The 27,801-nt window shown below is 34.6% G+C and overlaps 1 protein-coding gene across 1 annotated transcript in view; it reads left to right on the plus strand.

Moving 5' to 3' along the window:
* LOC150103443 (importin-4-like) overlaps positions 1-27,801 on the plus strand; it is a 321,740-nt gene that overhangs the window by 274,330 nt on the left and 19,609 nt on the right. Inside the window, exons 26-27 of the mRNA XM_090397560.1 lie at positions 12,342-12,474; positions 17,935-18,039. Of these exons, the coding sequence (XP_090253686.1) occupies positions 12,342-12,474; positions 17,935-18,039 (238 nt within the window). The remainder of the gene's footprint in view (positions 1-12,341; positions 12,475-17,934; positions 18,040-27,801) is intronic.

Raw genomic sequence — 27,801 nt, forward strand, 5'->3', positions numbered from 1 at the left:
TGTTATTGTTGAGTGATGTTTTCTCTATGGTGCAGGACACCAGAGTGTACAGAGGATTTGAAATTGGAAGTAATCACTATTTAGTCTTGAGCAGGATGAAATTGAATTTCATATTGAAAAGAATGACATCTAAGAAAGTTTTAAAGCGAATAAAAGTTGAGCAGCTCTCAGATGTGAACTGTAGACTAAAATACACAAAGATTATTGAAGAAAAAATGAAAAATGAAACGTCAAGTTTTATTTTATTTGTAATTAATAAAATAATCTGTTCAACACGTGAGTTTTTGAGTCCCTAAATCTACAAATATGAGAAAAAATGAAAAAGTTTAAGAACAGGAACCAAACCTTGGAGATTCAGTGGTAAGCCTTGAAGAAAATCCTGATTGATTCAGCTAAAGAGGCATATGGTGAAGTTGGACACAGGAAGTTAAAGAGGCAGTGAAGGAAAAGAAGAAAGCAGATCAAAAGTTCCTGGCAAATAAGTCAGCTTGTGCTCTTAGAGAATACAGAGACAAATGTAAGAAAGTTAAACACTCTGTAAAACTAGCTAAACAAATGTCATGGGAGGACTTTGGCAAGAACATATAAAATAAATATCAAGAAGGTGGCAAAATATTCTGGAGGTTGTTGAAGAAGCTTAGGAATGGAGGAAAGAGTGCTGTAAAAGGAGTTAGAGATGATAAAGGTAACATAAAAACAGGAGAAAAAGATATCCTTGAAGTATGGAGTAATTACTTCGAAAAATTGCTAAATGAAACAAGCAGTGATGACAGCACAGTGGTAAAAAAACACTGACCAGGCATGCAGTCAGGAATACATATCCATACTTGAAGTAGAAAAAGCCATCAAAGGCTTGAAATGTGGAAAGACAGCAGGAGTAGATGATATTCGACCAGAAATGCTGAAGTATGATGGTATAAAAGTCTTACAGTGGCTGCACTGCATAGTTCAGAATACCTGGACAGAGGGACGAATTCCTGATGATTGGAGTAGAGCTCTCATATTACCCATATATAAAAAGGGAAATAAAACTAAATGTGAGAATTACAGAGTGTTCCTGCTAAGATATATGCAAGTGTACTTGAGAAACGGTTGAGAAGAATTGTGGAAGAAAAGCTTGGTGAACTGGATTCAGGCCAAATAGAGCTGTCAGGATCAGATCTTCACTTTACGACAAATAGTCGAGAAAGCATGGGAATATAACAAAGATCTGTATTTAAGTTTTGTCGATCTGAAAAAGGCATATGACAAGGTGCGAAGAGAGAAGCTATTCAATACGCTGCAGTTATGGTGTCAATGGGCATTATATCAAGCAATACTTAGTCTTTATTTGAGTTGTAAGTCAGCAGTTAGAATTGAAGGAAGTACAGGAAGATGGTTTAATGTTAAATGTGTGAGACAAGGATGTACTTTATCCCCCCTGTTATTCATTATCTATATGGATTACATTATGAAGGAAAGTGGTATTAAACATAATATCAGAATTGGAGATGTTAATGTCAGCTCTCTTCTTTATGCGGATGATGTTATACTTCTGAATAAATCCGCTACGAGTTTGCAAGATTCCTTGACGAAATTGAATAACTGATGTAATAGATATGGTATGAAGGTCAGCATTAAAAAGACAAAGAAAATGAAAATAGGTAGAATTGTTGAAAATGTCAACTCTGTTGTGAACGAGGAGCCTGTGGAACAAGTAAAATATTTCAGCTACTTATGTACGATTTTTAGTGAAGATGGTAAATTAAATATGGAAATAGACAACAGAATCAACAAAGCTGGTATGGTAGGAAGTCAATTGAATAAATTCATATGGAATAAGAGAGAAATTAGTCGGAACACTAAATTAGCTGTATACAAGACAGGATAGTGTTCAAACCAGTTTTAACTTATGGATCTGAGAGCTGGGTCAGAAGTAAAACACTTGACCAAAGACTAGAGACCACAGATATGAGCGTCCTGAGAAAGATTAGAGGCGTGAACAGATGGCATCAATGGCAATATCAGATTAAAAACGAGGATATTAGGAAAGAACTTGACATTGTCAGCATCCAGGAATGTGTTAGCAGAGCTAATCTCAGGTGGTATGGTCACTTAAACAGAATGGGTGAGGATAGCTCAGCAAAACAAGTGTTTTCTGCCAAGTTGGCAGGAAAACGACCCAGAGATAGACCAAGATATAGGTGGATTGATACGGTACAAAGTGCCTTAGACGATAGAAATATAAGATCTGGTAATGTTGCAGTCTTGACAAGTAAGAGACTGATTTGGAGGAAATTTGTAGATAGAAAGTTAGTAATGATGTAAATTTTTCATGTAGTACTATCATATCCTGTACACCCCTTGAGGGTACTTGGCAGGAATTTCATGATGATGATGATCTATCAAAAGAATTTTGACGAACAGTTGATTGTAAGTAGTAAAAAATCAAATGAAATAGTTATGTGATGCCTCCAAGGAGTCCAAAAACTCATTGCAGGAGAGACTCCACATCATTCTGCTACACATATCTTACTGTCATCCATACTACTTAACTCTCCCACTACATAAATTAGTTCTGATGTCTGATTTGCCTGTATGCTGGATAAAAAAAAAACAAGTTTCTGAGAGAAACACCATGCTAGTTCTGTATGAGATTGGCTAACTCACCTTCATTTGAAAAAAAGACCATATAAAGATTCCTCATGTCACAATGAGAATCTGGCCTTTTTCAGTCAAAGGCCGTAATGTACTGTCGCTCTTCCAATTACATTATGGATTTGCAGATCTGTGTGTGTAAGTACATGTCACTCAGGTGGAGATAATGCAGGCTACAGTGTTAGGGATCATCATCATCAAATTCCTGACATGTACCCTTCGGGGTGGGGTATACAGTATAATTATGATAATACTGTTACATGAAAAAGTTACACAGTTACTAACTTCTGATCAATGGTTTTCCTTTCAATTAATCTGTTATCTGTCAAAACTCTAACATTATTAGATCTTACATTCCTGTCTTTTAAGACACTTTTTACTGTATCAATCTATCTACATCTTGGTCTTCCTCTGGGTGTTATTTTTTTTTTTTCCAACCTGGTAATGAACACTTGTTTTGCTAATCTGTCCTTTCCCATTTTCTGTTTAAGTGACCATACCACCTGAGATTAGCTCAGCTGACACATTCCTGAATGCTAATGATGGCAACTTCTTTCCTAATATCCTCATTTTTAATATGGTACTGCCATTGATGCCATCTATTCACTCTCCTAATCTTTCTCAGAACTTTCATAACTGTGGTCTCCAGTGTTTGATCAAGTGTTTATTTCTAGCCTCAGCTCTCAGATCCATTAGTTAAAATTGGTTTAAACACTGTCTTATATAGCTAATTGCTTTCTTATTCCATATAAATTTATTCAGCTGAATTCCTATCATACCACCTTTGCCAATTCTATTGTCATCATCATCATCAAATTCTTGACATGTACCTTCAAGGGGTATACAGGATATGATAGTACTACATGAAAAATTTACATCATTCCTAACTTCCTATCTACAATTTTCCTCCAAATCAGGTTGGTACTTGCCAAGACTCCAACATTATCAGATCTTATATTTCTATCGTCTAAGGCACTTTGTACCGTATCAATCCACCTATATCCTGGTCTTCCTCTAGGTCATTTTCCTGCCAACCTGGCAGAGAACACTTGTTTTGCTAATCTTTCCTCTCCCATTCTGTTTAAGTGACCATACCATACCACCTGAGATTAGCTCTGCTAACACATTCCTGGATGCTGACAATGTCAATTTCTTTCCTAATATCCTCGTTTTTAATCTGATATTGCCATTGATGCCATCTGTTCACACCTCTAATCTTTCTCAGGACTCTCATATCTGCGGTCTCTAGTCTTTGGTCAAGTGTTTTACTTCTGACCCAGCTCTCAAATCCATAAATTAAAACTAGTTTGAACACTGTCTTGTATACAGCTAATTTAGTGTTCCGACTAATTTCTCTCTTATTCCATATGAATTTATTCAATTGACTTCCTACCATACCAGCTTTGTTGATTCTGTTGTCTATTTCCATATTTAATTTACCATCTTCACTAAAAATCAAACCTAACTAGCTGAAATATTTTACTTGTTCCACAGGCTCCCTGTTCACAACAGAGTTGACATTTTCAACAATTCTACCTATTTTCATTTTTGTCTTTTTAATGCTGACCTTCATACCATATCTATTTACAACAGTTATTCAATTTAGTCAGGGAATCTTGCAAACTTATAGCGGATTTATTTAGAAGTATAACATCGTCCGCATAAAGCAAAGAGCTGACATTAACATCTCCAATTCTGATATCATTTTTAATACCACTTTCCTTCATAATGTGATCCATATAGATAATGAATAACAGAGGGGATAATGTACATCCTTGTCTCACACCAGATTTAACATTAAACCATCTTCCTGTACTTCCTTCAATTCTAACTGCTGACTTACAACTCATATAAAGACTGAGCATTGCTTGATATAATGCCCCATTGACACCATATAACTGTAGCGTATTGAATAGCTCCTCTCTTGGCACCTTGTCATATGCCTTTTCCAGATCGACAAAACTTAAATACGGATCTTTTTTATATTCCCATGCTTTCTCAACTATTTGTCATAAAGTGAATATCTGATCCTGACAGCCTCTATTTGGCCTGAATCCAGCTTGTTCTTCACCAAGCTTTTCTTCCATAATTTTTCTCAACCGTTTTTCAAGTATACTTGTATAAATCTTGCCAGGAACACTCAGTAGGGAAATATTTCTGTAATTCTCATATTCAGTGTTATTTCCTTTTTATATATGGCTATTATGAGAACTCTACTCCAATCATCGGGAATTCATCCCTCTGTCCGGGCCTTTTGAACTATGCAGTACAGCCACTGTAAGACTTTTATGCCACCAAACTTCAGCATTTCTGGTTGAATATCATCTACTTTTGCTGCCTTTCCACATTTCAAGCCTTTGATGGCTTTTTCTACTTCAACTATGGATATGTATTCCTGACTGCATGCCAGTCAGTGTTTTTTACCACTGTGCTGGCATCACTGCTTGTTTCATTTAGCAATTTTTCGAAGTAATTACTCCATATTTCAAGGATATCTTTTTCTCCTGTTTTTATGTTACCTTTATCATCTCTAACTCCTTTTACAGCACTCTTTTATCCATTTCTAAGCTTCTTCAACAACCTCCAGAATATTTTGCCACCTTCTTGATATTTAATTTATATGTTCTTGCCAAAGTCCTCCCATGACTTTTGTTTAGCTAGTTTTACACAGTGTTTGGCTTTCTTACATTTGTCTCTGTATTCTCTAAGAGCACAAGCTGACTTATTTGCCAGGAACTTTTGATATGCTTTCTTCTTTTCCTTCACTGCCTGTTTAACTTCCTGTGTCCATCATAGATTTCTGATTTTTCTATCCTTGCAGACAAACCTCACCACATGCCTCTCTGGCTGAATCAATCAGAGTTTTCTTCAAGGCTTGCTACTGAATCTCCAAAGTTTGGTACCTGTTCTCAAACTCCTTCATTTTTTCTTCAATAAGCTTTGTGTATTTTAATCTACAGTTCACATCTGACAGCTGCTCAACTTTTATTTTCTTTAAAACTTTCTTACATGTTATTTTCAATATGAATTTCAGTTTTATCCTGCTCAAGAATTAATAATGATCACTTCCAATTTCAAATCCTCTGTACACTCTGGTGTCCTGCACCAGGGAGAAAACATCACTATCAACAATAACATAGTCAATACGACTTTTCTTATTCCTTGCTTCTTCTCTCCATGTGACTTTGTGCACGTTTTTATGTTTGAACATGGTGTCAGTAATAACCAGTCCATGTCCTGAGCGGTAATCCAAAAGGTATTTGCCATTATTACTCCAAATTTTCCCAAAACATTTTTGTATGTCTCACAGTATTTTCCTACTCTGCTATTCAGATCCCCAACAAGGTCCAACTTTTCCTTTTTCATTGTGTCAGTTGCTTTTCCGAAAGAATCAAAAAATTCCTCCACTTCTACCTTAGTAGAACCTTCTGTGGGACCATAGGCACAAATAAGTCTCAGTCCAATTCCCATTTCTGATATTAGCCCACATCGCTCTACTTGAGACTGCCTGCCATTCAAGAAGATTAGCCTTGTATTTTGTTTTGAATACTATGGTTACCCCTCCTTTTCCTTGATTGTTATTGCTTGAATATAACATTTTGTATTGATTGCTCAGAAAGATCTCACCAGTTTTTGTCTTTTTTGTTTCAGTCACCCCTATTATATCAATCTGGTACTTATTTAATTCCTCAGCTAGCTCTGTTTCTTTGCCATTCAGGCTTCTTATGTTGATAGTACTTATGTTTAACTCTGGTGATGTTGAGTTGGGGTGTGCTTTTAGATTTGTCTATTTCCAATTTTCCATTCTGTTGTCTATTTCCATATTTAATATACCATCATCACTAAAAATTGTGCGTAAATAGCTGAAATATTTTATGTGTTTTATAGGTTCACCATTCAGAATACAGCTGATGTTTTCAATGTTTCTCCATATTTTTATTGCTGATTTTCATTCCAAATTTATTACAGCATTTAGTCAGGGATTGATATAAAGGTGAAATGAACTGGATGTACACATCTTTGGTTGTGAATACACATATGTGAGATAGCCAATTAATTCTCCAGAATGGACAAAAATGGTTGTCCCCCTGATCATTGTGTTTGGTTCAACACAGGCATAGTTTCCATCACTGACATAAGGAAGGACCATTTCTTCAGTTGAAAAAAGGACATTCAGATAAAGGATTTTTCCTTAATGTAAGGGGTATACTTAGGGGATCAAAGCTGGATAACTGGGAGGAGACTTCCACATAATGTTTTAAGGAATGCAGAGCACCAATCAGGGCTTCTGACCTAATGTCCGATCCTCACTTTCTTGTTGCATGCCTATTAGATCAGTATCTACTTGGATACAGACCAAACCCAGATGTCTGGCAATTTGGAATTTAGCCAACCAAGTTGTATTATTATTGGCTTAAACTAAAATAACATGATGATGCAAAACATATGTGTTTTCAGATGGTAGAAAAAAAGATCCAGATGTTGATCAAGATCTAGGTGGATTGATACAGTAAGAAGTGTCTTAGAAGACTGAAATATAAGATCTGATAATATTGAATTCTTGATAGATAACGGGTTAATTTGTAGCAAAATTGTTGATAGGAAGTCAGTAATGGTGTAATTTTTCCATGTAGTACTATAATAACATTCTATGTATCCCTGAGAATGCATATCAGGAATTTGATGGATTTTTCTTCCTTTAATTAGTCAGAAACATCAGGCATACAAATCCATAAAAGGTGGCCTTAACCTTCCAACCGGCCAGGACGTATATATACATCCAGCTAAATCTGGATACGATTCAGTACACTTGTTGAAAGGACATGGATAAGAAGTGCAATTTGGCTATTCTGTCCTTTAGAAGGTGCGATAATCCTTTATGCTGTAGAGAACACATAACCATATTATCTCACCAAGCTGAGTCTCAGTTCTCTATAACAAGGAACGCGGTTGCTTGTTTTATGCTGGGCAACTGGACTCATAGTTATATTTAGAGAGACTGAAAATATAGAAATTCTTTTTATTGTATAGTTTTAAATTCCAGGACAAAATATAAATCCCTGCATACTTTCTTCAATTAAATATTGCATTACCTTGGAGAACCAATGTTTAATATTTTTGTGCTAATTTTGTCTAATTGCTTACGCAACAGAACATTTTCTTTGTTTTCGAAAAAATAAATTCACGATAATTATTTGTAATATTATTTAAAAAAAAAAAAAACTGGCTGCTAATGTTCTTGATTATGTTCATCGAAGAATTATTCTTCGATGACTTTGCTTTATAGAGAATAATATTCAATTCTTTAAACATATCACCAAGTTTTTTCAAAATATTGTAATCTACTCTTCTTTGCACTTTTACCTTGCTGGTTTCCTGTATAATCAGTCTTTACAAAATGAAATAAATGGTTATTATTTAAATTGATATGTATATATTTTGTGCTAGTTTATATATTTTGCTCCAATTTTAAAGTAAGCAATACTTTTGCTTATATTCTCTGATACAAAATATGTATATGTGCATGCATCAAATGTGAAATTTCATATTTTCACAATACAATTAAACTTTATTTCGACTTTGATAGTTTTACACCCTCCCTCCCACTGCAACACTACCACACACCTGAAAACTGTTATGAAACATAGGTACATTTTTATTTAATTCGTTATTTTTCCATAGTAATTGTTCCACATAACATTTAATTTTTCTACACAGAAACTAAGTTTTGATTATTATAAATAAGAAAATATACATATTATTTTCTCATTATAAATCAGGAAGTTATGTGATATTGGGTAATAGGGGAAATTAATATTTAAAAACACTGTCATCCTACAAATGCAATATCAGAATAATATGTTTCAAATGTCTGTCAATCAGAAAGATGGAAAAACAAACAAGGAATTTCTGCTGTAAAATATTCAGTTATTGCACGAGGCACTTTAGTGTGCTGCCTGCTGGGCATGTTCTATTGATCTGGTTCCCAGATGGAGGGGGGTCAGTAAGCTCCGTTAGCTTACTGGCAGAAAGGAATATTAGAAAGTATACCCAATACACAATTCATTTGTGAGAGATGGCAAGCAAGAGCAAAAATATAAATAATAAAATAAATAATTAAAATCTATAAATAATAATGTTATCATTTTCCCTTTCCTACACACAGTATTGATGTGATATAAGTTCCAAATTTTTTGTGTGGGAGATTATATATGTATATATATATATATTTCCACAATCTCGCCTAATGCAACTGTTTTTCAAATATGCTTATTATAAGATTGTTTTTTGTAAATAAGAATAGAGTTAATAAGAATAAAATAAGAATACCGAAACTTTGTCTATTAAATTTTCATAGCAGATTAGAAATTTTCAAAGTAGCACGAATTTTTTTTTATTACAAAACAGCAAAGTTTGATAATAAATATCTGCACTACAATAAAGTTTGACAGATTGAACAATATTATTGCATTATTTCTTTTCTCCTGTGGGAGCAAAACGATAAAATAGATTTTATTATTGAAGTTTGACTTTATTGAAGTAGTTAAACTTTTGCTAGTGTGTTACACTAAACTGCATGAGCATGTTCCTGAAGTGATTTACGTTTGTAACAATTGCTTGCAGATTGAATAGTTCTAATCCCCTCAATCCGAAAAATAAATGATTATACAACAGATATGTGTCTTTTCTCTTAAAAAATTCAAATCTTTTTTTCAAGATAATTGTATCAAATAATTTAGAATTTTTCGCTAATAAAAGTGAAACTGGTCACTATAAATAAAGAAATCATTTTTGGCATAAACACTGCATAAGCCTGTAAAAGAAATGTCAGATTTTCTGTGTTAGGATGTCTGAACAATTGAAAACGAAACAAGACATTCTTTCTTGAAGCAATTTAGTATGACTTCTGGGTAATTTTCCTCCAGCTAAGAGGATTATTGTCCAGCATTTCTAAGACGTATTTCAGAAATAGCAACCAGCAGCAGTAGAAATACTTATATTTAGAATTTTTTTAAAAAAAAAAAACAGAAAAAGAAAGAAACAAAAATAACACAATTGAAATTTCTTTTGTGTGGTATGCATAAACAGTTTTACATATTGAAAATATAGTATAGTATTTCTAAATCTTAGAATAATTTCAGATGCAAAGAAAGAGTACAGAATTAGAAGCTTCGAATATATAACAATATTATTGCTTTATTTCTTTTGTCAAAATGGTAAACTGAAATAAGAGATTTTGAATACTGTCTGAAAGCTTTCAAACCAGTAGAAATTTAAAGTAGTTATGTAACTGAGTTCCAGGAGAAGATGGGGTGGGGGGGGAGTTGCATTAAAAAAATCTTAAAAATAAGCATAAATTTTGATTTATTCAATACAGCATATCCTTCTTATTATATTTTCAACATATCTACAGTGGTTAAGCACTGGATATTACAGTAATATGCATCCTACAAAAAAAATAATAAAATGAAATAAATAAATAAAAAATCTGTTGCAATTTTAAGCAAAACAAGAAAGCGAAGAGTCTCTGATAAAATACCATTACGTATAAATTTTTAATAATAAAAAAGACACAATACCAGAAACCGAGTAATGCAGTTTATAATCATTTGTTGTTCATAAAAAAAAAAAAAAAAAAAAAAAAAAAAAATTCTAAAATTGAAATGTGACGATCCATATAAAGGTATTTTGCAAAGAAAGAAAGCAAAATGTCATTTTTATTTCACTAAATGTTATTTAAAAATAAAAATATTTTAAATGCAAACAAACATTTGAAAAATTGAGAAAAGAATTTATATTGTTAGTAAAGTGAAGGAAATTTACTATTACTAAAATATATTCATTGCAAAGGCTGATCTGTGGTCATTTCAGGATTGATTATTTATTTTTGCAGATGTAAAACTTCTATTTTCGGAAAGAGAGACAATAAGTAAATTGTGCAGCAAAAAAAAAAAAAAAAAAGATCAAATATCCATACAGTAAAGCAAATTCCAAGTAACAAAGTACATGTAAAGACAAGTGACTCACACCATAGTTAATCCGCTAATGGCTCTAAAATCACCGTTAAGGGATTAATGGAGGAGGATGGAAAATACCTCATAAAAGATAGAATGCCAATGAAGTTTTGATCCATGAAAAATTCTGAGGTAGTCTGGCTATTTCATTCACCTCACCTGGTAGGGAGGTTAAAGGCCAAAGGTGGTTAGGAGTATTCTAAGGGATAGGAGATCTGGATATGTGCTGATAGTATTCCTAGGTAAGATCTGATTACGAGGGTTGTTTGAAAAGTTAAATTTCCAATAGATGGCCACACAATTCGTTTATTCATACCAGTGTCGGCACGCATCATCTTTTTCATGACCCCTGGCAAAATTTTAGCCACTTGTGATGCGTAGTTCTCGTTTGGCAAACATTTAAACTGACCATGTTTGAATTTTTCATAAAAATGGAGAAAAACAAGTTTCATGCAGTGATAAAACACTTTTATTTGAAAAAGTGGACGGCCGCACAAATCAAAGCCAAGTTAGATGCAGTTCGTGGGGACTCTGCACCATCATTAAAGACTATTTATATTTGGATAAATGTTTAAACGTGGTCATAAGTCCATCGAAGATGAAGCGCACTCTGGACGCCCAACTGAGGTTACTATGAAGGAAATGATTGACAAAATCCATGGTATCGTTACGGAAGACCGCCGAGTGAAAGTGCATGAGATTTCTGAGATTGTGGGCATCTCAACCGAATGGTTGTATAATTGTATAATATCCTGCACAAAAAATTGCACATGAAAAGCTGTGCACAACGAGTGCCACGATTGTTGGCTGTCGATCAAAAACACATGAAAAGACATTTCAATGCAGTGTTTGGCAATGTTTAATCACAATTTTTTTGTGTTGGTTTGTGACTATAGACGTAACTTGGATCCACCACTACACACCTGAGCCCAAGCAGTAGTCAAAACAGTGGACAATGCCCAGAGAAAGAGCACCGAAAAAAGCAAAGACTGTTTTGTCAGCTGGGAAGGTGATGGTCACTGTTTTTTTGGGATTCCTGAGGAATTATCATGATAGACTATTTGGAAAAGGATAAGACAATGACAGAAGTCTATTATGCATCATTGTTGAACCATTTAAAAGAACTGAAGAAAAAAATGGCCAAGAATGGTGCACAAAAAAGTGCTCTTTCATCAAGACAATGCACCGTCCCACACATTGGCCGTCGCAATGGCAAAATTGCACGAATTGAGGATCAAATTGGTTCCACACCCGCTGTATTCTTGGACTTGGCCACATGTAACTTCTTCTTGTTCCCAAACTTAAAAATTTGACTCGGTGGGAAAAAATTTTCTTTGAACAAGGATGTCATCAAGGCTGTCAATGACTATTTTGCACAATTTCACAAAGAACTGAAGAAATCCTACTTTTTAGATGGGATGAAAAAATTGGAAACGCGCTGAACCAAATGTGTAGACCTTGATGGAAACTATGTTGAGAAATAAAGGTGATTTTTCCCCCACAAAAAAAAGTATTTAACTTATTTACCAGACTTTTCAAACAACCTTTGTATGATTAGAGAAGGAGCAATGGCTAGAAAATAAATAGCATTTTCCGGCACCATGATTTAAATGTATTATGAATTATATTAAATAGCATTCTAATTGAATTAGCAACTTTTTGTGGCATTTTTCTTATATTTTCATTCAGTCAGTATCCAGTACTGCTTCAAGCCCTTTCTGCAATGCTTTCCCAAGAGGACAACCCTCGAGCCAAAGACAATATATGTGCTGCCATTGCTAGGCTTATATTAGTAAATGTTTCTGGTATTCCTTTGAAACAGGTAATGAAATTTAACATTTCTTGTGAAATGCTATAAAGGGGATTTACATATATAAAATATTCAAATGGTATTTTTGTTAATATGTTTTAGTGTTTAATATAAATAAGAGCTGTTTGTTGATTTAAACATTCACATTGACATAGGCCACATACATGCAGTAATAACAAGGAAATATACTATGGAATTGTAAAATTACATTCAGAAGGAGATGCATGCTTACAATACATGATAGGGGATAATGGAGGTAATGTGTCCTTTATAATAAGACTAAAAGAATGATGTTTTTGAACTAGTTAGTAGTAGAATGTAGACTAAATTTGTTAAAAACTTGTCTCTTTGCTTTAAGGTATGGAAACTCAACATCTCACTGAGGTCTATTAGCCGATCTCTTGAATGTTGGTTGCATTCATGGTAGTTAGGTTGATTAGTTCATCTGATGACTGATTTATTTGTTTTGGATTTATGGCCAAAGCAACCAAGACTATGAAGCCATTGTATTATGTCTGAAAATTGTATAAGTTCTTCTGGCTTGCTTGTTTAATGGGACAAAAAAAACGGAGTTTCCAGAAGGATTGAACAAGACTGTAGGACGGATAGTGAGCTTGGTGCACCAGTCTCGACTTCATGGGTGATAGTTGATCAGATATTGGCCTAAACATGTTTCCAGTAAATTGACAGCTGAATGGTTTCATTAGACGATATTGTGTTATTAATGTATCCAGGAAAGGTCAATTGTTCATATTCCTTTTAATACCAAGCTTAAAGTTACATGTGAGGCTGTGAGAAGAATATAGTACTGAAGAATTGATTTATCATGTTCCATGAAGTATCCAATTATAATATCCAGCACTAATAATAGGATGAAACAATGCAGCAGCATGTTAATCTTGTAGAAAACTTTCTTGGATTGGTATGTTTGTGAATAAGAATATCACACCAAAAGAAATCATATTTACATCAAGTAAACAAAGATCTTTTAGTTAAATGGATTTTAGTAGTGATTGTTATGATAGTTGTTTCTGGCATGCAGCACTTCTCCCAGGATCAGCCAGTTATTGTATTTTGGTTATCTTTCAATTCAAATATAGTTTTATATCTACACGAATGATGAAATTAGTTAATTATACATTTAATGAATATGTTAAAATTTATACATATATAATTCACTCCCTTAATTTTCCTTCATTTTCTATTAGTATTTTCAATCTTTGATTAACTGCTATATTTCTTTTCTAATGCAACCCTCAGATTTCCTTAAAAGAATACTCTGATAGTTCAGCACAATTGAAGATTAATAATAGTTTCTTTATCGGCAATTTTCTTCCAATTCTTGAAATTCATATGTTAATATTTATTCAAATACTGTCTTATGTTTTGCTTATCTGTTTCTATGTATAACTTATATTCACTGAAAATAATGAATCACAGTTAACATATTTTTAGCAGATATAAAACATTTAGAACATTTTTAAAACAGTTCTATCTGTTCTATAAGTTCATTATTGGGAATGCAGCCATTGTATCATTTTGCATTATCATTACTTATTTTATATCAAATTTGTTATAGCAGTTATATTTTATTTTATATGGATAAAGTCTTGAAGATTTGTAGCACATCTGTTGAATGCACTATAATTCTTCACTGAACTTAACATCAGTTTTAATATTAATGATATTAACCCTTAACTGTGCTGGTGGGAAAAAAGAAAAGAAAAAAAAAAAAAATCACATATACATGCTGGTGGAGTTCTGAGCGAGAGCCCAGCATTAACAATTTCCACTACTGACATGATGGATGGTTTTTCTGCATTATTTTATATTTATACGCATTCTTTACAGACACAAAGGGTGTGATCTGAATATATATTCCTTCCACAACTGTGACAGATCATCTTTGGATCTGGGACAAAAGTAACGTCGACATTTTATGCCAGTATTTCCTTATGGTCTTGGGGTGAAGAGGAAGCTGTTTCTCCTCTTTGTTACTGGATGATTTGCTGGAGATCATGTGGAAGGTTCCCGATGTTACAAGCAACTTCAGGTTTGATGAGAAACTTTTCCAAGTTGATAGGTCATCTGCAGGCTAGGTAAGAGCTGCTTCCCTTAGCCCAGGAAAATGAATGATAATATTAGCACCATGTGTTCTTCCTTTTCTTCATGTTGTCTTACCCCATTTGAAGCATTTGATTCCACACACACCCCCCCCTAAAAAAAAAAAAAAAAAAAAAAAGATTTCCAGCACTTATCTATTTACCTTCATCTGACTGGTCTGATTCCTCATTACTGGTATTATGGTCACTTTGCATGCAGAAGTCACTGTCTGCATAAGATTCAACCACAGAGTCATCTGCATCTAACAATTCTGTTCTAGCATCTTTCATAATAGCTCTTCTACTGTTTGCTGCAATTTATGGGTCTATAAAAACAAGAAAACAAAACTGACATTTTCAAAAAAAAAAAAAATTCACTTCTAAGCTGATGGAATCTTTAGGACACCAGTGATATAATATCACTTAAGAGAAAGGAGAAACAACAACTTTCACTGCACTATGTGCACAGGCACACCGAGTCAGGAGAATATACTGCGGGGAGAGTGCTCTCTAATAGTATTTAGGCATTTTAGTTATTAGTTATCCAGGCATCTGAGTAACTGAGATTCCTTACTCTTGTGGGCTAACTTATTTCGGACAAACAGGAAGATCTTCTTTTATTCTTCTTGACTTGCCTTGTTCCAGTAACATACTCTGCAAGTCCTTCATTGTCTAAACTTAAACAGATGTGATGGTCTCCATCTATCCCCTTTGTGGGAGATAGTACTTTTTAAATCTGCTAATCTTTCCTAACTTTATTTTGTCTATGTATATATTTGTCTAATTTTTGTTTTATTTTTTATTTTACTTTTTTAATAAGTTACAAAATTAGTTATCTTACGTTACCTACTCAGGTAGCTGAGCAGGTAATGTAAGAGAAGGCACTGTTTGGAATTGTCTGTTATTGTTTAATTGCTATTCTGTGATCTTGTACTGACAATGCCTATGATACTTAGGCAAAAATTCTACGTTAATAAATTTTCTTATATGAGTTTTCCTCTATTTTTAGAATTCTTTTCATTATTGGACTTATGCAAAGTAAGGTGTGAGTGGAAACAACTTGAATGATACAGTGATAAACATACAACTTCACCATGGGAAAAGAAAAGGAAGTAAAAATAGCCTTCCTGGGCATCCACCTTTCCCCATATTCTATCTGGAATACTTACATCTGTTCCCTAAACGTACCTTTATAGGCCTCTGTATACAAGATTCAGTCCATTATCCATCTCAAAAAAATAGGCATCTTCAAATCTTTGCTCAATATAGTGCATGTGATATGCTCCAATGCCCAAGTTTTCCAATTGGAACTGAACACCATCCAGTGTACCATATTATAGAATGACTTCACCTGAAGGAAGTTAAAATGCATCCTGGGTGCACATAAGTCAAACTCCAAGAACCCTGAACCTGTAATGAGATCCCATATATTCCAGGTATCTCAGAGGCAATTACTAAAATCCTAAAAAAGATACCATTTAGTCCCTATATTCTTCCCTGTCAATGTCCCCGTCCTCTCTGATGTTTAATAGGTTAACTGTGAATGCCTCTCTGCTTGTACTTTGGATAAGCAGGATAAAAAAAGACTACAAGAACACCTTTCTTATATCAGAATTAAACTTAAACAATTTTGTCTTGCTGAGCATGGAGTGAACACTGATCACAATGTTCTCTGGTACACTACTCACCTTTTATACTGGTGCCAGTTTATGTTTGAACTGTTATTTTAAAGAGAGTGCTAAAGCACTTCTGCATTGTCCCAACTTAAATCAGAATGATTGCCTGTCCATTGTCAAGATTTAGGAAAGTGTCATCCTCATAAATGGCAATCAATAGTGTGCTTTGCCATCCCACTTCCCTCTTTTTTTTTAATATAATGCTATGTCATTCAATCATTTTATTTATCTAAATTTTGTTAATTTTTGTATTTCAAATCATTTTAATTTTGTAACTACCCATATGATAGCATTCCTCTTGCTCAGCTCTGTAAATAGGATTAATATTCTTTGTTCTAGCTTCACCTTGTGATTATGCTGATTTACTGATGATGATGGCCTATTAATTTCTGGCCGAAATATTTGCAATAATAAAAAATATTATTCTTTATTAGACACATGCATTCACAAGAATAATCTTTACTATGTCAAATTAAAAACTTGTGAATGATACAATTTTTATGAGTTGTTTATCCAGAATACTACTAGATCTAGATCATTTCAGATATAAGATGTCCTTTTGCTCCTAGAATCACTTAATCACAAATGAACAGGATTATGCTGCACCATTGTAATGCCTATTTATGATGGTACAGTGATAAGTAATAAATTTTTATAGTGGTAATGCAATACACAAGCGGGTGTTGAAGCTATTAGAATGTTAGCATTGTGGGTAAACAGTTGAAAGAGAAGAAACTCATCAACTTTAAATTTGAAGACCTGCAGATTGTATCCTCTAGGAAATAAGAGGGGAGAGCCATTCCAAAAGATAGCAGTAGAGAAAAGGAATGAAATTAGCAAAATTTCATCTGCAAGTTTGGAATTGAAATGTGAAGTAATGTTTTATAGCTGTTACATGTATTTTAACAGGTTTAGTGGGAGAGTTGGATAATTGCCAATGCCATTTCTGAGAAAACAGTGTATTGAAAAGTGCAAACTACATTTTTATATTTCATGCGAAAGAGAATAGATGAATATCTGACTCATAATTCATTATTTCTCTTTTTTCTACTGCAAAAATAGTACAGGAAAGTAATATAGTACAGCAAAAAAAAATGCAATTCTCACAATTTGGGGTATCACCCCAAATTGTGAGAATTGCATTATTATTATTATTATTATTATTTGACACCTCCAGGGAATCCAAAGACTCATTGAGGGAGGGCACCTGCTCTACAACTCTGTCTGACCGCAACTACACCAATGCCATCTACTGCCAACCACCACCACTAATATTTCCACATACAATCACAAACATCCAAGCCTATGGCGGGATTCAAATCCACAGCCCATTGGCTGGAGAGCGGATATGCTAACCACTCGGCCAGCCAGGCTGGTATTCACCGTTTGGATAGATTTGTATAGCGTTTATATACTTTCCAAGGTAAAGTAATACCTTGACCAAAAGAAGACCTCATTTCTTGGAAGCTGAGAAGATATTTTTAATGTTTATAACAAGCAAGATTGAAAGTTAGAGTATTCTAAGGAAGAGCTCACCTTATCAGAGATTTTGAGTACTGTCTAAATTAAAACAGAAAGTCCAAAGGTACTTTGTTGCAAACTTATACTAATCATTTGCTAATTTTATGTTCACTAGTTTTCTATATCTGCTGGATTTGGGAAGAAGGTATTTCATGTATTTTCTTTTCTTTTAGGTGTTCCCGGTGTATTTAGATTGCTTGCCACTGCAAGAAGACTTTCAAGAAAATGAGACTGTATATAAATGCATTTGCCACTTGTATAATCTAAGATGTGAAGAGGTAAGAGATGAAGATGTTAAATTTTAACTGAAAAGAATTTTTAGTCTATCACCTTAGATTTTTGCTTCCGGTGACTTTGATTACCAGCATAGCATCACCTATTAAATATATCATTACTACAGGTCGGTATTCAAAAATCCGGCAACCTCCAGACCTGAAGGGTGCCAGATTTCAGATGGTTATATATGCTGTATATTTTTAACAAAAAATGACTACCCTGTTCAGTTCTTTAAAGAATTAAATGAAAAGCTTATGAAATTTTAATGTTCGCCAACTAAATATAACTGTTCTACAGAATTTTAGTTCAACTGAATAAAATAGTTCCTCAGAATTTTAATTAATAAAATGTTGATGGTGGCGACAGCACATCTGGTTGACTTGAAGTTAATGGCAGTGGATTATCAAGTGTGGACACCACTGCTGCTTCTTCCTAGCTATTTTCTTGAATATATCGTGCAGTGTCTGCTGCTTCATATATTTGGGTCTTTCTCTAATAAGTTTATCTTGGAGCAAGTAAACATTCATGATTTCTTGTTCACTTACAAAACTTCATTGCTCTAGTCCAGCCAGAAGTTCAGTTGTCAACGTAATAATTAACCTGTGAATAGAGATTCTTTCTCTCACATATTCCTCATTTTCGTCACTGCTTTCATCTTCATCACTACCTGTAGAGGCATTTCTCTCCAGACTTTTAACCATATCTACAATTTCAGAATCAGTGTAATGATGAACTGTAGGCATGTTATCATCGACATTCATCCATTCCGTTAAAACATCTTCATTTATCCTTGATGAAAGCTCCTTGGCATCAGGATTAGTTACATCTTTAACATAAGCAAGAAGTTCCTGTATAAACTGCTTTTCTTTGGGAACCCTAAACCCTGCAATATTATTTTCAGTGTCTTCGTTAGAATGAGAAGTAAACATTAAACTTGGCCACAATTTGTACCATCCATTTTTCAGTGTTGATGTTTTCACAGACTTCCATGCATTGCCAACACAGTACACTGCATCCTTAATGTTGAATTCCTTTATGAACTTCTGTACTCGGGCCTGAATTAACTGAACTCACTAGGCGCCTCATTAACAGGGATCGATACTTACACTTCATAGAACATATAATACCATTGTCCTGTGGTTGAATTAGTGATGTGCAGTGGTGGGAGGTAGACAACAAAAACATTATCTTCACTAGAAGATTGGCTTTTGGATGTGCCGAACAATTGTCTAAAATAAGAAGTATCTTGCAATTAGGGTCTAATCCAACCGAGTTATAGTGAGCCCTAGCCTCAGGAACAAAACAGTTTTGAAACCAATCCAATGTAATACCAGTGGTTACCCACCCCTTGTTGGCACAGTAATGGACAGGAAACTGTGTCATACTCTTGAAGTCCCTCGGATGTAAACTTTTTCCGATAATGAGCAACTTACATCTATGGGTACCCGCAGCACATTACCGTGACGTGATCCTTTGAAGCTTTAAATCCCAATGGCGATTCTGCATCCTCAGTTGTTCGAGTTCTTTTTGGCATACATCTCCAAAACAAGGCAGTCTCGTCAGCATTGTATACTTGTTCAGGACTTAGATGTTCATCACTAACTAACTTTGCAAATTCATCACATATGCACTAGCCGTATCTTTGTCTGCTGAATGTTCCCCCCCCCCCACACACACACACACACATCACACGAAACTTTAAGCCAAGTCGCGACTTGAAACGATCCAGCCAACCTTGTGAATATTCACACTTGTGTTGCAATCCCAGCTCTTCATGAAACATTTTGGCTTGTTCCTTTAATAAATCACCAGAAATTTCCACACCTTCACTTACACGAAAATTAAACCAGGTTATGAGAACTTTTTTTCTCCATCATTGATTTCCTTACAAACATTTGCTTTTTTGATACACTGTCAGAAAAGAATTTCAACAGTTTTTTCTGTTTTTTAATATCATACACTGTTGAAGAGCCAATGTCGTATGTTTCACAAATGGTTCGCACAGACACGCCGCTATCAAGTTTTTTTTAGCACTTCCACACTCTCTCTGCGATCGACAACGCACAATGTTTACATTTTACGCCACCTCTTTTCTTTGCTGAATCCATAATGGGGCTATGCAGCAGCAAATAAATGATAAAATGAGAAGGAATAAGCAGGTTACTGCAATGCTTATCGACTACAACGCCATCAAAACATAAACAGAAAACAGTGGCGTGCCAATGCGGTAAATTTGAAAATCTGCGCTCCGAAATCCATGCTGGAGATCTGAAGTAACCGGATTTTTGAATGCCTACCTGTACCAGTATATGGTTGCATACAACATACTTTCAACTGTCTCTATGTGGTTTTGATGTGCTACTTATATATTCTTGCCAATATATATATATATATATATTAGAATAAATATTGTACATGACTATTAAAAGAAGAATGTTAGTCTTTGTACTAACTAAAATCATTTAGCATGGCACTAGTGACATATCACACCTTTGAAAACACTGATCGTAGGTGTCACTTGAATGAACTCCACAAATTACTCAAATTCGTATTTATACCTAGATACGAATACAATTATTATCAAATATATGTTCAACATTAGTTTTATGTCTGTGAAGGAAATGCCAGAGTACTCAGAATTTAAAAAAAAAATTTTAAAAATTGACATTGAGACTTTCTAAGACAGTGTTGTGGGGAATATGACCAAATCTATTTGGTCATATTCCCCACATTTGAACCAGATAGGCTAATCATTGTGCCACATGTATGAGTTGACTTGTGTATATTCACTCAGCTTATCGTCTACATATATTCGCTGCTTGTCTAACTTTTTAATAAATGCCATTCCACATATTTTCATCCATAACAATAAAAAAAATAACTTTGTATTTTTGTTTTAACTCTCTTCTTTGGTATCTTATTATACTCTCTAGTAGACCCTGGTTCAGCAAACTCTATCTGTTCTTATATATGATTTGAACTTACTTATGAACTTCAATTAAATCTCCTCTCTTGAAAGTCATCAGATTATAATCAACCTGATTATTTATCCAACAAAGTGATTACAATCATCAATACAACTGTATGTCTTGTCCCTGATTATATATACCAGATTAGTATACACCTGAGTAGTTCATTCACTTAATATCACAGATTCAGATCCATCATCATCAAATTCCTGACTTGTACTCCCAAGGGTGTACAGGATATAATAGTATTGCATGAAAAATTTACATCATTACTAACTTCCTATCTACAGTTTTCTTCGAAATCAGGTACTTGCCAAGACTCCAACATTATCAGATCTTATATTTCTATCGTCTAAGGCACCTTGTACCGTATCAATCCACCTATATCCTGGTCTACTTCTGGGTCGTTTTCCTGTCATCTTGGCAGAGAACACTTGTTTTGCTAATCTTTCTTCACCCATTCTGTTTAAGTGACCATACCACCTGAGATTAGCTCTGCTAATGCATTCCTGGATGCTGACAATGTCAATTTCTTTCCTAATATCCTTGTTTTTAACATGATATTACCAATTGATTGCCATCTGTTTATGCCTGTAATCTTTCTCAGGACTCTCATATATGCGGTCTCTAATCTTTGGTCAAGTGTTTTACTTCTGACCCAGCTCTCAGATTCATAAGTTAAAAATTATTTGAACACTATTTATTAATGTACATCCATGTCTCACACTAGATTTAACACTAAACCATCTTCCTATACTTTTAATTATAACTGCTGACTTACAACTCAAATAAAGACTAAGTATTGTTTGATACAATACCCCATTGACACCATATAACTGTAGCAATCTTTGCCATATTCCCATGATTTCTCCACTATTTGTCATAAAGTGATGATCTGATCCTGACAGCCTCTATTTAGCCTGAATCCAGCATGTTCTTCACCAAGATTTTCTTCCACAATTGTTCTCAACCGTTTCTCAAGTATCATCATCATCATCATCAAATTCCTGCCATGTACCCTCAAGGGGGGGGGGGGGTGTACAGGATATGATAGTACTACATGAAAAAAATTACATCATTAATATTTCTATCGTCTAAGACACTTTGTACCGTATCAATCCACCTATATCTTGGTCTTCCTCTGGGTTGTTTTCCTGCCACCTGGCAGAGAACACTTGTTTTGCTAATCTTTAATCATCCATTCTGTTTAAGTGACCAATATCGCCTGAGATTAGCTCTGCTAAAGCATTCCTGGATGCTGACAATGTCAAGTTCTTTCCTAATATCCTCATTTTTAATATGATATTACCATTGATGCCATCTGTTCACGCCTCTAATCTTTCTCAGGACTCTCATATATGCAGCTCTAGTCTTTGGTCAAATGTTTTACTTCTGACCCAGCTCTCAGATCTATAAGTTAAAACTGGTTTGAACACTGTCTTCTATACAGCTAATTTAGTGTACCGACTAATTTCTCTCTGATTCCATATGAATTTATTCAATTGACTTCCCACCATACCAGCTTTGCTAATTCTGTTGTCTATTTCTGTATTTAATTTACCATCTTCAGTAAAAATCGTGCCTAAATAGCTGAAATATTTTACTTGTTCCACAGGTTCTCCATTCACAACACAGTTGACATTTTCAATGATTCTGCCTATTTTCATTGTCTTTGTCTTTTTATTGCTGACCTTCATACCATATCTATTACAACAGCTATTCAGTTTAGTCAGAGAATCTTGCAGACTTCTAGCGGATTTATTTAGAAGTATAGCATCATCCGCATAAAGCAAAGAGCTGACATTAACATCTCCAATTTTGATATCATGTTTAATACCACTTTCCTTCATAATGTGATCCATATAGATAATGAATAACAGAGGGGATAATGTACATCCTTGTCTCATACCAGATTTAACATTAAACCATCTTCCTGTACTTCCTTCAATTCTAACTGCTGACTTACAACTCAAATAAAGACTAAGTATTGCTTGATATAATGCCCCATTGACACCATATAACTGCAGTGTATTGAATAGCTTCTCTCTTGGCACCTTGTCATATGCCTTTTCCAGATCGACAAAACTTAAATACAGATCTCTGTTATATTCCCATGCTTTCTCGACTATTTGTCGTAAAGTGAAGATCTGATCCTGACAGCCTCTATTTGGCCTGAATCCAGCTTGTTCTTCACAAAGCTTTTCTTCCACAATTATTCTGAACTGTTTCTCAAGTATACTTGCATAGATCTTGCCAGGAACACTCAGTAGGGAAATACCTCTGTAATTCTTACATGCAGTTTTATTTCCCTTTTTATATATGGATACTATGAGAGCTCTACTCCAATCATCGGGAAATCGTCCCTCTGTCCAGGCTTTCTGAACTATGCAGTGCAGCCACTGTAAGACTCTTATACCACCATACTTCAGCATTTCTGGTCGAATATCATCTACTCCTGCTGCCTTTCCACATTTTCAAGCCTTTGGTGGCTTTTTCTACTTCAAGTATGGATATGTATTCCTGACTGCATGCCTGCTCAGTGTTTTTTACCACTGTGTTGTCATCACTGCTTGTTTCATTTAGCACTTTTTCAAAGTAATTACGCCATACTTCAAGGATATCTTTTTCTCCCGTTTTCATGTCACCTTTATCATTTCTAATTCCTTTTATAGCACTCTTTCCTCCATTCTTAAGCTTCTTCAACAACCTCCAGAATATTTTGCCACCTTCTTGATATTTATTTTCTATATTCTTGGCAAAGTCCTCCCATGACTTTTGTTTAGCTTGTTTTACACAGTGTTTAGCATTCTTGCATTTGTCTCTATATTCTCTAAGAGCACAAGCTGACTTATTTGACAGGAACTTTTGGTATGCTTTCTTCTTTTCCTTCACCGCCTCTTTAACTTCCTGTTTCCACCAGGGAGTTCTGATTTTTTTATCCTTACAGACAACCTTACCACATGCCTCTCTGGCAGAATCAATCAATGTTTTCTTCAGAGTTTGCCACTGAATCTCCAAGGTTTGATTAATGTTCTCAAACGCTTTCATTTTTTCTTCAATAATCTTTGTGTATTTTAGTCTACAGCTCACATCTGAGAGCTGCTCAACTTTTATTCGCTTTAAAACTTTCTTACATGTTATTCTTTTCAATATGAAATTCAATTTTATCCTGCTCAAGACTAAATAGTGATCACTTCCAATTTCAAATCCTCTGTACACTCTGGTGTCCTGCACCAGGGAGAAAACATCACTATCAACAATAACATAATCAATGAGACTTTTCTTTTTCCTAGCCTCTTCTCTCCATGTGAATTTGTGCACATTTTTATGTTGGAACATGGTGTTAGTAATAACCAGTCCATGTCCTGAGCAGAAATCCAACAGGTATTTGCCATTATTATTTGCTTTGCTCTTTTCTCCAAATTTTCCCAAAATATTTTTGTATGTCTCACAATCATTTCCTACTCTGCTATTTAGATCCCCAACAAGGATCAATTTTTCATTGTGTCAGTTGCTTTTTCTAAAGCCTCAAAAAATTCCTCCACTTCTACCTTAGTAGAACCTTCTGTGGGACCATAGGCACAAATAAGTCTCATTGTCCAGTTCCCCATTCTCATATTTGCCCACATTACTCTACTTGAGACTGACTGCCATTCAAGAAGATTAGCCTCATAATTTGTGTTGAATACTATGGCTACTCCTTCTTTTCTTTGATTGTCATTGCCTGAATATAACATTTTGTATATGTTGCTCAGAAAGATCTCACCAGTTTTGGTCTTTTTTGTTTCAGTTACCCCTATTATGTCGATCTGGTACTTATCTAATTCCTCAGCTAGCTCCATTTCTTTGCCATTCAGGCTTCTTACGTTGATAGTACCGATCTTTAACTCTGGTGATGTTCAGTTGGGGTTTGTTTTCAGATTTGTTCCAGTAGCTGAGTTTTCGATGTTTGCCCCATTGTTTTTGCTGTTCCCTGGCAAAAACAATGGGGGGGGGGCCTTTTTTAACCAGGCGATGCCCCAGCCAGCATGAAATTTTGTCATGTCGTACCATCATTTTTTATTTTGGTTTAACCAATAGAATACAATTTGGTCGCTAAATCCCAAATTGCCAGCCCATCCTCATTCGTTCAGTATCCAAGTAGATACCCAACAGGGTGCACCACGAGAAGGTGAGGATTGGACATTAGGTCAGAAGCCCTGGTCAGTTCTCCGCATTCCTTTAAAGGCTATGTGGAGGTCTCCTCTCAGTTATACAGCTTTGACCCTTAAGCACCCCCTCTGGGTCGTTTTCCTGTCATCTCTACCAATATGTTTCTCAAGTATACTTGCATAGATCTTGCCAGGAACACTCAGTAGGGAAATACCTCTGTAATTCTCACATTCAGTTTTATTTCCCTTTTTATATATGGGTACTATGGCAGCTCTACTCCAATCATCGGGAATTCGTCTCTCTGTCCAGGCCTTCTGAACTATGCAGCATGGCTACCGTAAGACTTTTAAACCACCATACATCAGCATTTCTAACATGTCACCTAATCATCTCTAATTTCTTTACAGCACTCTTGACTCCATTTCTGAGCTTCTTCAGCAACCTCTAGAATATCTTTCCATCTTCTTGATATTTATTTTTTATGTTCTTCCCATGACTTTTGTTTAGTTAGTTTTACACAGTGTTTAGCTTTCTTACATCTGTCTCTGTATTGTCTAAGAGCACAAGCTGACTTATTTTGCCAGAAACTTTTGATATGCTTTCTTCTTTTCCTTCACTGCCTCTTTAACTTCCTGTGTCCACCATGGAGTTCTGATTTTTCTATCCTTGCAGACAACCTCACTACAAGCCCCCTCTTCCTGAATCAATCAGTGTTTTCTTCAGAGCTTGCCACTAAATCTCCATGGTTTGGTTCCTGTTCTCAAACTCTTTCATTTTTTTCTTGAATAATGTTTGTGTATTTTAGTCTACAGTTCACATCTGAGAGCTGTTCAACTTTTATCACTTTAAAACTTTCTTACATGTTTTTCTTTTCAATATGAATTTCAGTTTTATCCTGCTCAAGACTAAATAGTGATTAGTAGACTTCCAATTTCAAATCCTCTGTACACTCTGGTGTCCTGCACCAGGGAGAAAACATCTCTACCAATAATAACATAGTCAATGAGACTTTTCTTATTCCTTGCATCTTCTCTCCATGTGAATTTGTGCATATTTTTATGTTGGAACATTGTGTTAGTAATAACCAGCCCATGTCCTGAGCAGAAATCCAACAGGTATTTGCCATTATTATTAACTTTGCCCTGTCTCCAAATTTTCTCCAAGATTCAGATCAAGGATATTTTTATAGTAACTTAAGATATTGACTGAGAGACAAAGAAAATTCAAAAATATCTTTATTTACAAACAATTAATATTAGTGTAAATTTATGGTATTCCTTTATCTGTGTGTGTGTGTAAAGTGTTTGTTTCGCAAGCACTATATGCAAATCGCCATTATAAATAAACCTTGTCTCCTATAAAAAAAAAAAAAAAAAGACCCACAAACTTAATATCGGACTTAAAGGACATAAACACCACACAAGATTTCTTGTCTTCATGAATCACAGGATTTGATGAGAATACACAAGAAAAAGCAGTTAACTTCAAGCTTATAAAGTACAGTTTCTTCTGCTCTCAAGAATGGCCATTAAAATATATTTAATTAGCTCATACCTGTTTTTCAAGTTCCCATTTTCTTCTGAAAACCTCTTGTTTATCTTGAGTACAAAAAGTCCATTGCTTCTGAAGAAACTGTATATTACTTTTATTAGCTTCTGTCGAAAGAAATTCATCTGTTAATTTTGGGATAACTGTTCATTTTACTCATAATGCTCTTTTGCACCTTTCTGGTTTAAGAATTCCTTTAAACCATATTTCTCCTCTAAACATTCAACTTTTCAGAATATCTTCTCTTTCTAATCAACACAAAAACTGTTTTGTTATTCTCTTACACTAATTCAACTTCTTCAGAAGTACAAACGTCACACAAGCACACTACTGCCTGGCACAGAAAGCAACTTGGTATTGAGGGCAAATGTTGCTTGTTGTAAACAAGACTGCAGTCTTTAATGGCATGAAAACATTGTCAGAAAGTTCAATATTGTCTTCTCTCAAGTTTTAAGTTACTGAAAAAAATGAAGTAGAGGATCCTTTTTTTTACATATAAATATTGCAATTAAAAGTTTGTGACAAACCATAACTATACAAAACTTTATCTTATATGTAGTATTAATAAAGAAATTTCTGATAGAGAAATAATACATTTCGTTATACATTTAGGAAATGTTTATATATAAAATAAAACTGCAAGTTATCCTTTCCCTTTTATTTATTTAAAATTGGCAATCACTAAAATTTTTTTATTAAAAATGTAAGAAAACCTGATATCATTAAATAGCAGGTATCCTACACAACAATCTTCTATGAATACTTTAAATTTTTACATCCATGAAAATCTTTGGGGAATCAAACTGGTTGCCATAAGCCAGTATTATCCGATATTGGCCCAAATAAAGACTTGTATGACAGTATTATTACGGGCACATCCATGGAATCTGAAGACTCATCGCAGAAGACACAATCTATGATATTTTTCCTTGAACCCATTAATAGACAAAGCACTCACAAATGACTCTAGCAACCTCTTTCACAACTCTTCGAGCAAAAAATCTGCTCCTCACACCCCTGCTAACCACACCTTTATTCAACTTCCAGGGATAACCCCTTTTTCTGGTCCCTCTAGCCAAGTGCTAAAACATTTCC

The sequence above is a fragment of the Typopeltis vanoorti genome, chromosome 9 (assembly GCF_054136105.1).
Source record: "Typopeltis vanoorti isolate ZY-2024b chromosome 9, IOZ_Tvanoo_1.0, whole genome shotgun sequence".
NCBI lineage: Eukaryota > Metazoa > Arthropoda > Arachnida > Uropygi > Thelyphonidae > Typopeltis > Typopeltis vanoorti.